Below are 12,310 nucleotides of genomic sequence, written 5' to 3'. Positions count from 1 at the left end.
TAATTTTTATTTTTATTTTCTTCGTGCAATGACAAAATTCTAAATAGACTTAAAAATATAAAGTGTAGACTGTAAAAGTGTAGACTATTGTCCCTTTGAGAGGTGAAAGCAAGCAGATGATCCGGTAACACGTGTCACTGCTGTATTGTCATCATCAACCGGTTTGGACTGGAACTGCAGCGCACATACAGTACATGGGCAAAGAGAGATGCACGTGGCATGTGTTTACAATGCAATTTACAGTAAAAGAATTTAAATAAAAGCACTCACTTTAACCAAATGCCATACATACATTGTCCATGTCACTGAAAACTACCCATCGAGTGGTGGTTGCTTTAAATATAGATTAATGGCATTTAGATTTTCAACACTCACTAAAAGTCTTTTAAGTGTTGACGGGAAATGATCGATGTTGGGTTGACACTGCAGGAAGGCTGTGTTCATTGTCGGTGAATCAGAAAGCAAGTTAAGAGCATCGAAATGTGAAGCTGCGCCAGCGAGAACAGCTTCAAACCGGTTTAAACGCCTGGCAACAAAAGCCGGAGCTCGTGCAGAACACACACAATGATGAAGGACAGACCGGGATGTTTCAGCTCAACACATCCGCGATCATTCATGTAGTATCAGAGTGGTCATCTCACATTATGACACAATGATAAGACATTTCAAATCATAACGCAGGATTGTCCAAAGAGCCAGTTCAACATCCTGGACTGAATTGACCACGGAAATCATCGTCGTTTCCCGGTCTGTGGTGAGGTAAGAGTCAAAAGATCTTAATGAGATTTTAATTTGTTTTAATAGAATATTATGTAATACTGGATTTTCTTTAACTTAACAAACACGTCTTTAAATGAACCGTACGTCTGTTTTTTGTTAATTTTCTATTCATTTTTTCCTTTGATAATAATAACAGCGACAGTTTAAATGCTAAAGTTGTGTTAAACTTAAAAGCTCTATGCAGAATATAAACCAGTATGAAGTAGACTGAGTGGAGTTCAGGAGCGCGCACGGTAGCTCTTGTGCGCTCTGCGCTATCTCAGTGCGCTGCTTCGGTTACGCGCGTTCTTCACATTCTGTCACGGTGTTGCTCCTTAGGCAAGAAGTTATGTTGAGGTAGAAATGCAAAATATTCCTTCTCAGAATAAAATCAGAGTAGGTTGTTAAAGAAAACACCAAAAAGGTGGTCCATTGTGCAATATGTCTTTGTGTGTGTGTAAAGAAATTAAATGGTAACAGAATATCAGGCTAAATTAGTTTTTCTCTGCAGGAGCCCAGTGTAAACATGAGCACCTGGAACACTAAGCAAGCCCCGGATGGTGGATGGGGTTGGGCCATTGTGGTTGCCTCTTTCATAAGTCAGCTCCTGGCCTACGGTTCGCCCCAGTCAGTGGGGGTGCTCTACCCAGAATGGCTGAACACCTTCCAGGACAGTAAAGGCATGACAGCGTTGGTCGGCTCTCTAGTGTCTGGGGTCGGACTCATTGCTAGTAAGTTTTCTATAGATGCATTATGCTTAATAAATCTACTCTGCATAAACATATGCTTATCATTGCATTTCCGGCTTTTTTCTGGTAACTATATTATGGTACACATAGACCAAAAACACAATTAACCACAATGAATGTCAAAACTGGAGCAGAACATTTTTCACTCAGAAACTACTGATAAATTTCACAATTAATTGCAAAGAAATGGCAAGTAACACGCTGAATTAAACATGAAATGTTGAAGTAGAAAGATAGTATTTTCTTCTACAACATACTCATATATACATACTTTTAGTTTTTTAATTTTATTGTAGTTTTATTGCTTTTTCCTCCATGTCATTCCTAAAAGAAAACGTTTCTCATCCTTTAGTTATAACTTAAGACTCGACCTTGTTTGCCATTATTAAATGAAGAGCAGCGTGTCAAATCAATAGGGGTGTAATTGTGGCTAATGATTTTCTGTTTGTGTCAGTGGGGTATTTGACGTCATGTCCTGTGTTTTCAGAAGTCAGTCAAACTCTGCACTATTCTATGCCTCAGCTTACATTGATTTTAATTCTATTTTGAGTTTATCATTTTCTAACAGGATGATGCTCTGGTCCTTTCGCACAGGTCCCATCTGCAGCGCCTGTGTTGTGAATTTCGGGGCCAGACCCGTGACCATCTTCAGTGGGGTCATGGTCTCCGGAGGTCTTATGCTTAGCGCTTTTGCACCCAATGTTCAGTTTCTCATATTTTCCTATGGGATTGTTGTTGGTGAGTATCTCACATTTCCTCCTAGATAGATTACCTATTCTAATCTGGGTCACTGCGCCACCAGGGTCTAAATGGTGGTTGATTGATTTGGTTTCTTTAAAGGCTTTTGGCCGACATAATATACAGAAAATTGTTCAAATTAATAGAGATACTGATTTTTAAAATGAATACAATGTCAATTATTTGCATGTTTGTATGTCCAATAACCAATATGCATAATTTATATTTATTTAATATTTTATATTTTATATAATTTAATGTTTTTCCCAAATCTGTTTACATTTGTTATATTTGATTATATGATTAGAACAAACATTTTATGAGTACTTGAATGTTTTCCTGACTGTTGTTTAACTTGACACTTTTATTATACAGGACTAGGCTGTGGACTTGTTTATGCTGCTACTGTAACCATCACATGCCAGTATTTTGACAAGAGACGAGGTCTTGCTCTTGGCATTGTTACAACAGGTAAATATAATGATCAGTCAAAAATAATACACTACCAGTCCGATGTTTGGACATGCTGGGCTTAATTTATGATTCTCACACGTTACAAAAAATAATAATAATTTAGACTAAAGCATTATTAATGCATGTATGTATGCAATTATGAATGAATTAATAAATGAGTTGGATCGAATCGGGAAGGAAACCCAGGCTACAAACATATGTGAAATCTAATACTGTTTAAAAGCAAGTAAAAAAAAACAACAACAACTTAATTGTCAAGAAAAGGCAGGTCTAAAAGCATATCTATAAATTAAAAAAAAAAAATATATATATATATATTTATTTATATATGTAATTATTTAAATGGATGCCATACTTAAGTCATATTAGGTCTGTAACATTTAAAGAAAAGAATCAATAGCGATCTTTCTAATAAATAATAAAATGTGATTATGACTTATAATGAGATAAAAAATATATTGTTCAAATTACACTTGTTTGAAGGGGTGCACAATTTGGCCAAGATTTTTTATTTTATTTTTTATTAAATATCAATATGGCTAAAAATAATTATAATAATAATTTATATTTTAATAATAATAATTATATTTGATATATAAAATAAAAAAAGTAAATGATTTTTGTTATATTTCACTGTAAAAAAAAAATGTTATGTTCCCAAATACATGTTAAAGCGACCCAAACTCTGAGCAGATGCAGAAATGGAGTTTGTGCGGAACAGCATTTACTGCTAACCGAGCTGCTCTGAGATGCTGAAAACACTGGCGGATAATGAGCTGCTATGTATTCAATTAAATTGCCGCCTTTATGATTTGGTAATCACACTAAGCCATATGACAATTTTGGTTTTATTTTGCATGATCGTGTAACCCTACAACTAATAACTGTGACATTCCATAAAACTAAAATAATTCAATCCCAATATTGGTAATACTTAACAGTCTAATTTTTTCAGGTACAAGTATTGGAGGTTTTCTCTACGCTACTGTGCAGAACGAGCTCATTGCACTCTTTGGACTCGATGGCTGCCTTTTGCTTATTGGCTGTTTTGCACTAAACATCATCGCCTGTGCTGGACTTATGAGACCCCTGCACCTTCCGGCCTACTACCTGAAACAGAGAGCAGCGCTGGCCGAGAAGGCAGAGGAGAAGGTTCTGGAAATGACCCCTGTTGTGGAGGACCCAATCAAGAAAAATCAGTCCGCCAACATACTAATACCAGGGGAGACGAAAGACCCTCCACCGTATGAGAAGAGCCTCGTGAGTTACGTGGCATTGGTGCAGCTCGTGAAGAAGAAGCAGAAGGAGTACTCTGAATACTTGCACTCGATGGCGGAGCTGCTTCAGAACAGGGTCTTCTTGGCCACGTGCGTGTCTTTGTTCACATATTGCTTGGGAGCGTACACTCCTCTTCTCTTCCTGGAGGATTTGGCCCAGAGAGAGGGTCTGATCAGTGGCATCAGCATCATCCCGCTGGTCTCCATCATGTCCATTGCTGCTGGAGTGGGGAAGCTGCTGCTGGGGGTCATGATGGACATCCGCTGGATGAACAGCATCTTTCTGTACGCCTTCACCCTGCTGGGAACAGGGGTGTCTCTTCTCATAATCCCCGTTACCAGGAATTACGCTGGGCTGCAGGTCATCTCAGCGCTGCTGGGTTTCTTTTCTGGAAACTGGTCTGTCATACCTTACATGACTACTAAGGTTGTGGGAATGGATCGTCTGACTGAGGCATTTGGGATCTTGATGTTCTTCGGTGGATTTAGTATAATGCTCGGACCACCAGTCGCAGGTAATTTTTTGACCTGTTGCTGATTTCAGATCTGTTAGATCAGGGCACAGATGCTATACAAGCCTTAAAAATTCACTTCATTTGTTCAAAGTTAATTAGTACAGAATAGAGGTTGGCAAAAATTATAATTTAAATATCCGATTTTTTTCAATTACTCAATTAATTTGAACTGATGACACAAGCCCCAGGATGTTGAATTGGAATTCATTTTGAAGACTTTGACATAAATTTGACACTTTTTAAAACATAATGTGTTTTCCCAGTATTGTTAACTAAAACAAAATTTTAAACTTTTTAAATTTATTTGAAACAAAATAAACATTAACTGATATAAAATAAAATAAACAATTTATTTCAGCCAGTTTCCAAGGCAACATTTCTAATTTTCGTTTAGTTTAACACACTAAAATAAACTAAATCTAATAAATAACATTTAATCAAAACTACATAGTCATATAAAAGAAATCATAAAACTTTAATTAAAATTAAAATTGAAAACAGAAAATATAACAATAAAATCTAATTCAAAATCTTAACCGAACCTACAATAGTATAGAAATGATACTAAAATATATATTATATTACATACGAGTTTCTATAGGCATGTAAATGTATTTTTTATTCAAAAGTACATAAAAAAAAACACCCCTTGAAGATCCTCTTGAAAGTTGTGTCAGAATCTTTTAAAATATTAGAGTTAACTCTAAATATTTGTTGAAAATAGTATAATTGTTTTTATACACTATAGATTTTAAAAACTAGATTGTTAAAAGATGGCATTTTTATAATGTGCAGACAGAATTGTACAGCTCCAGAGTGTTTACCTGCGGAGGTGACGCTACCATTTGTTTTGTTTCTCTCTCCAGGCTGGATTTACGACTGGATGCACTCCTATGACCTGGCGTTCTACTTCAGCGGGAGTTTCGTGCTGCTGGGAGGAGCCGGCCTTTTCCTCGCTGCCTTGTGCTGTCAGAACAAGAACCAGGATGAAACCAACATGCCAGACACAGAATGTGTTAATGACTATGACAAAGTGGCAACGGTTGCCTGAAGCATGACTACAAGATTAACTGCTTTTCAGCAGATGAACTCTCACCCCCCGTAATTACATAGAACTGAAATGTTCTTTTAATCAAATGATCAATGTTTTTTTTACTCATGTTACACTGAAGAATTCTAGCAAATGGTTAATGTTCTGTCCTTAGGCTTATCATTTGTGTCGATGGTGGAGTCCTCAGTGCCATGTGTCATCAGTCTCATAGAAACAATGTTTTCAAACGTCTCAAGTTTTATGAGATGGCTGTATTTTTTATTTTATTTTTTTTGTGTGTAGACATTACACTGCAAATAAATATAATTTTTTTTGTACCGGTTAACGATTTTACAACATGAAAAGCATTCTGCAGTATTTGGACAGCTGATAATGTCTTGTGTTGTACCAAAGTTTTGGTTATTGTTGGTTTATTTATTGTATTTGATTTGTGTCTGGAAATGCTGTTCATAAGGATCAGGCAGACAAAACTAGACTAATTGTGCTTTAATGTTTATGCCTTGTTTTCTATGCCTTGTTATGAAAAATGTTAGATTTTCTTAGTGATGCAGACTGTATTCTGTAGTTGATTTAAAACTACATGCTATAGAGCAATATGTATCTGTTAGTTTGCTGTCAGGATATTTTTATAGCATTTTAGCTATCTTTTAATTTCTTTATTTGTGTACTTTTTGAAATACCAGCTACAACTGACTGTTTTACACATTTTGCTATAGACTGTGTATGTTTGTTTTACTTTTTTCAACCTTTGCTAGACATTGTTACTTTAAATACATTTTTATTATTATATACTTTTATATAAATTAATATTCAACAGTGAAAAGTGGAATGGGACACTTTCTAAGACATGATTCTGCACTTGCTCCATCACTGTTTAAAATTCATCACAGGAAAGTTTTTGTTTATGGCACCTTTATGTATAGTGGATCTTTGATCCTGCCATTATTATTTATTTCTCTTTCATTGTTTTAATTGCATTTTATGTTTTGTATTATTAAAGTTTCATTGGGTTAAATGTTTACTTGCTGCTTATTTCATAGCCAGTCTGATTTTGAAAACAGTAGTCATGGTCTGTTGATGCAAAATGCAAACAAAGCCAGACTGTACTGTAAAGATTCATACTGGGTTTCTTAGACTGCCATGATGTGAGGTGGCCTTGTGGTCTCCATGGATACAGTAACCATAGTGAGTGCAATCAGAGGTCTATTTATGCAGTCACCAGTGTCTGTTTACCTGCAGGTCTTGATAAAGTTTGTACAGGAAGACCTCACATTTATATTTATATATATATATATATATATATACAGGTGCATCTCAACAAATTAGAATATGGTGACATGCCAATCAGCTAATCAGCTCAAAACATTCATTGCCAAAGAAGCTGGCTGTTCACAGAGTGCTGTATCCAAGCATGTTAACAGAATGTTGAGTGGAAGGAAAAAGTGTGGAAGAAAAAGATGCACAACCAACTAAGAGAAACGCAGCCTTATGGGGATTGTCAAGCAAAATCGATTCAAGAATTTGAGTGAACTTCACAAGGAATGGACTGAGGCTGGGGTCAAGGCATAAAGACGTGTCAAAGGAATTTGGCTACAGTTGGCGTATTCCTCTTGTTAAGCCACTCCTAATCCACAGACAACGTCAGAGGCGTCTTACCTGGGCTAAGAATAAGAAGAACTGGACTGTTGCCCAGTGGTCCAAAGTCCTCTTTTCAGATGAGAGCAAGTTTTGTACTTCATTTGGAAACCAAGGTCCTAGAGTCTGGAGGAAGGGTGGAGAAGCTCATAGCCCAAGATGCTTGAAGTCCAGTGTTAAGTTTGCACAGTCTGTGATGATTTGGGGTGCAATGTCATCTGCTGGTGTTGGTCCATTGTGTTTTTTGAAAACACAAAGTCACTGCACCCCGTTTACCAAGACATTTTTGGAGCACTTCATGCTTCCTTCTGCTGACCAGCTTTTTGAAGATGCTGATTCATTTTCCACGAGGATTTGGCACCTGCCCACACTGCCAAAAGCACCAAAAGTTGGTTAAATGACCATGGTGTTGGTGTGCTTGACTGGCCAGCAAACTCACCAGACCTGAACCCCATAGAGAATTTATGGGGTATTGTCAAGAGGAAAATGAGAACCAAGGGACCAAAAAATGCAGATGAGCTGAAGGCCACTGTCAAAGAAACCTGGGCTTCCATACCACCTCAGCAGTGCCATAAACTGATCAGCTCCATGCCACACCGAATTGAGGCAGTAATTAAAGCAAAAGGAGCCCCTACCAAGTATTGAGTACATGTACATTAAATGAGCATATTTTACAGAAGGCCAACAATTCACTACAAATGTTTTTTTATTTTTTATTATTGGTCTTATGAAGTATTCTAAATTGTTGAGATAGTGAATTGTGGGCTTTTGTTAAATTTGAGCCAAAATCATCACAATTAAAAGAACCAAAGACTTAAACTACTTCAGTCTGTGTGCATTGAATTTATTTAATACAGGAGTTTCACAATTTGAATTGAATTACTGAAATGAACTTTTCCACGGCATTCTAATTTATTGAAATGCACCTGTATATATATAATGAGTCTAGACTGCCAAAGTCTAGACTGATTCCCAAATTCATCTACATGTATAAAATGTCTGTTTTCAAACTTAGGTTTATGCTTTGGGTAATCAGAGCAAAAGTATGATTATGGCAGTGTATATAATGGACATTCAAATATATCCACTTTGAAAATCACTTTCTTAATCAGTATTTTGTCTTGTTTTTCAGAGCAATATCTTAAAAACAAAATACATATACTTAAAGGAAAATAATTGAAGTTTGCCCCCAAAATTTAAATCTTATGAACAGAGGACTCCTGTTTTTTAGCTAGAAGCAATGCTTTGAAGTTTAAAACATCTTGACGATGAATTTGTTTATTACAAACATGCAATGTTTGATGGAGCCAAGTGGGTTGGGCCAGTCGTGGCCTAATGGTTAGAGAGTCGGACTAGTAATCCAAAGGTTGTGGTTTGAGTCTTGGTACCAGCAGGGATTGTAAGTGGGGAGAGTAAATGAGTAAATGACCAGCGCTCTCTTCCACCCTCAATACCACAACTGGATTTGTCCAAATATCAGTACCAATGTTGGTAATGGTATCGGATCAATACCAGCCTGATGTGATTCAAATGCTGTTTAAACTTCAGTTTAAGTTTCTCTTTTCTATACTCAGTACATTGCTCCTACTTCATCAAAAAGTATACATGTCTGTGCTTGTCTATACGCCGCTCCTTTCACATCTCAATGCACTCCCTGCTCTGCTGTTTTATTGTCATGCCATCACGTGACTCAGCAGTGCCAAGCACAAACATACACTAAAACAACTTCAAACATTGCTTTAACACATTAAATTATATATTTTATGTATGTAGACTTTTGTTATGCACTTATTTACATTAATGGATATATACTTAATATAATAAATTAAAAAACATGTTGTTCTTGTATAGTCTCCATCATGATTTGCTGTGCAGCATGGAATCTTCCAGGAGTAGGAATGTATGGTTCTCTTTCATTGTCTCGTGTTCGAGATCCACCTATGGAAGGGCTTCCTTGCCTGACTTCAGCAGAATTATCCAATTGCACCAAGTCTGGCTTGACAGACAGGAGCAGGTAAGGGTCCGCCCCTTAACCGAGTGCATAAAGCACTTGCATGCACTACCTTTCTTCAGTTGACATTTGCTTTCGCTACTTCTGGAAATTTATTCACAGCTCATTGGTTGACTTTCACTATTGTCTACCGGAGGACACATCTTTGAATCATCCTCCGCCAGACGCATTTGTAATTTTTTTTACCAGGTTAGCTGTTTTACCTGCAAGCTGCCCATACTCACACTTGCTAATAAGCTACCCGCCTCTTACCTTGCATTTTCCTAAAGCTGTCTACTGTCTTCTGCTCATGGCTCTGTCGAAATTGAACCCGGCTACCACCGTGAACAACCAGTCGCGAGCCTGCCCACCCGAGTGCGGCACCCTAATCGCTGCTAGGGTTCCCCATCCCCTGCATGGTTTGCATGGGTCTTCAACACGCTCAAGAAGCAACGGATTTCCCGGAGAACTGTAACCATTGTGTAACGGAGGCCAGTGGGTAGGTACTGTGCAGGTAAAACCTCACTCCCCTGATCTCAAGAGGCACACTAGCAACTGATGCTAGTGTCTGCAATCTTTAGCCTCCTTGTTAGTGTACCCACCTCCCATGCCAGAGACCTGGGTAGACCTGGGTTCGAGACACACTTGAAATGAAAATGAGGTGTGTCGTTTAGGACCAGGGAGGGAGGGTTACAATTGCTTGGTGCTGCTTAACAAGGTGGCCTCTATACTCAGAGCGCAGACTTGGGATTGTCTGACTCGATCAATGCGACCCTTCACCCTTTGAGGATATTTTGTCTGCTGCCCTGCCCCAATCGGTCCTCCTCGAGTTTTGTGAGCGAGCAGCCACTTCTTCCCATCATTCAGGCATGTGCTAAACATATGAAACACTATTGGGGAGATCCGCTCGATCTCAAACATGCCCTTGTGGGTCTTGAGGTTAAGGACATGGCAAATCTCAGTAAAGGTGACCCCCCGCCATCGAGCTCTCTATTGCCGGACCCCTTAACCCCTCTCAAGGCGGGCTGCTTGCCCCACCCAAGCCTGTTCTACCTGGCAAGATGGAGTATTTCTCTGTACAGTAACCTATTGTTTCCTTACTGACATGGAGAGGAGGACAAAATTATGCATTAAGTTTGATTCAATTCACATTTATTTGTATAGCACTTTTTATTATACACATTGTTTCAAAGCAGCTTTACAGAAAATTGGGCAGTTTTGTATGTTGATTCAGTGCTGGCATCATCTGAAGTCCTTTCAAGGGTTGGCATCATCCCTACACAGGTGTTGGATCATCTGAAGTCTTTGTAAGTGGCTGGATATAGTCAGCAGGAGCAATCTAAATATAGCTATAGGTTACAACTACAAAATGTGATCTAATCCTACTTGGGAATTCACACTTTTCCACAAAGACACAAAGAACAGGGAAAGACTTGCAAAACCTAGTAAGCTAAGACTCACTGTGAGTGTGATGTCTCATTACAGTGAGTCTTCAGGTGGTTCTTGTTGTAAAAGCAAAACAGAGAAGGAGAAAAACACAGGAGAAAAGGTTAAGTGATGCTCCATCACGTATCAGTCCTGTGGCATCACTGCTCCTCCACAACACAGTGTTTCCAAAGTAACTAAGACGTTTAAGTATAAAATACAATAATAATGTACAGGTTTACTATGATTACTTCTATAATACAGTTGTGGTATACATTATGGTAATTTGGTAAAAAAAAAAAAAAAAAAGCCAGTTATGATTCTGAAATGAAACTTCAGAATCTCATTCTCACTTAGGTCCATCGGCATCCCTTGCAGTCAAACAAATTCTAACATTTAACTCCCCATCCTGCAAAAATCACATTTGAAGTTCAGACCTGTTCAAACCAGCTAATGGACTGTTTGATCAACGAGTGTGTCCTTGTGTCTGTCATTACCGTCTATGTTCCAAAGCCATCAGACATAGTCAAGTTCACATCAATGATAATTATTTGAGCAAAAATATTTTCTAAAAAACAAAAACAAAAAAAACCAAGAGTTTTGCTATATAGAACACAATTCAAAACGGAATGGTCATGCGCCAATCAGTCCTTGCGGAAGTGAAAACATCATCAGCCTATAGAGAATGTGAAGTTGACTTGACTTGAGTCCTGGGAAACTTCTTTGTTTATCCATCTACTGGGAGGATTGCGCTGCCTATCCACTATTGAGACATCTCTCTCAATGGCTTTGTATAGACATCTTTATGTTTCATGCTTCATAGGCCTACCTGTTATATTCTAAAGCAAATATGTATTTTGTTTGTGAGTGATTAATTATTGAATAAAATAAAAACCTATTCCTTAGACCATGACTTAACAAGCGGTGTTGAAAGCATTTTTGCGCATTGAAAAATGTTCTGTGAGCTCGCAGTGCAGAAATATTCCCTCACGAAGGTGGTTTTTAAGTGCGCTACTTTTGAAACTGTACGTTACCCGCCGAAGCAAAAATGGCTGCCCACTGGTCCGGGTGTGTGTGTGGTCACTACTCACTGCTGTGTGTGTGCGCTTTTATGGGTTAAATGTAAAAGACAAATTCAGAGTATGGGACACCATACCTGGCTACACCTCACTTTCACTTGTTTTTATCAGCTGTTTGGACTCTCATTCTGACGGCACCCATTCATTGCAGAGGATCCATTTTTAAACAAGTGACGTAAAGCTACATTTCTCCAAATCTGTTCAGAAACTTTATCATCGACATCTTGGTTTGTCTAAAGATGTTCAGCAAATGCTCATTTTTGGGTAAATCTTTTACAAACATTTCATCCAGTAAATACTTTGCTCTATAAATAAAATATAGCTTGCATCCAGAGTTTAAATAAGTAGTGATGCTTAAAGGTGCAATGTGTAATATTTATATAACAATCTATTTACAGAAATGCAATATAATATACATAACTATGTTTTCAGAGGCGTATAAAGACCTTTCTTAATTAACCGTTATGTTTTTATTACCTTAGCTTGAGCAATTCTATCAACATACACTGCGGGTCCCCTTACATGGAAGTCGCCACCAAGTTTCTACAGTAGCCCTACATGGACAAACTGCTCTACAGAGTGCATTTCGTCACTTTGTTGTTCTTGTGAATAAAACAC

General features: G+C 37.8%; 1 protein-coding gene across 1 annotated transcript; it reads left to right on the top strand.

The window, feature by feature from the left end:
* Positions 1 to 72: 72 nt before the first annotated feature.
* LOC109057999 (monocarboxylate transporter 9-like) lies at positions 73 to 6,582 on the top strand. The gene is made up of 6 exons (XM_019075220.2): positions 73 to 759; positions 1,271 to 1,490; positions 2,103 to 2,246; positions 2,622 to 2,717; positions 3,676 to 4,512; positions 5,379 to 6,582. The coding sequence occupies exons 2-6, from the start codon at positions 1,286 to 1,288 to the stop codon at positions 5,561 to 5,563; spliced, it is 1,467 nt and encodes a 488-aa protein (XP_018930765.1). The 5' UTR covers positions 73 to 759; positions 1,271 to 1,285; the 3' UTR covers positions 5,564 to 6,582.
* The last annotated feature ends 5,728 nt before the right edge of the window (positions 6,583 to 12,310 follow it).

Source organism: Cyprinus carpio, chromosome A12 (genome assembly GCF_018340385.1).
Source record: "Cyprinus carpio isolate SPL01 chromosome A12, ASM1834038v1, whole genome shotgun sequence".
NCBI classification, from domain to species: domain Eukaryota; kingdom Metazoa; phylum Chordata; class Actinopteri; order Cypriniformes; family Cyprinidae; genus Cyprinus; species Cyprinus carpio.
The sequence above is the reverse complement of the archived record's forward strand: the minus strand, read 5'-3'. Positions and strand labels throughout refer to the sequence as shown.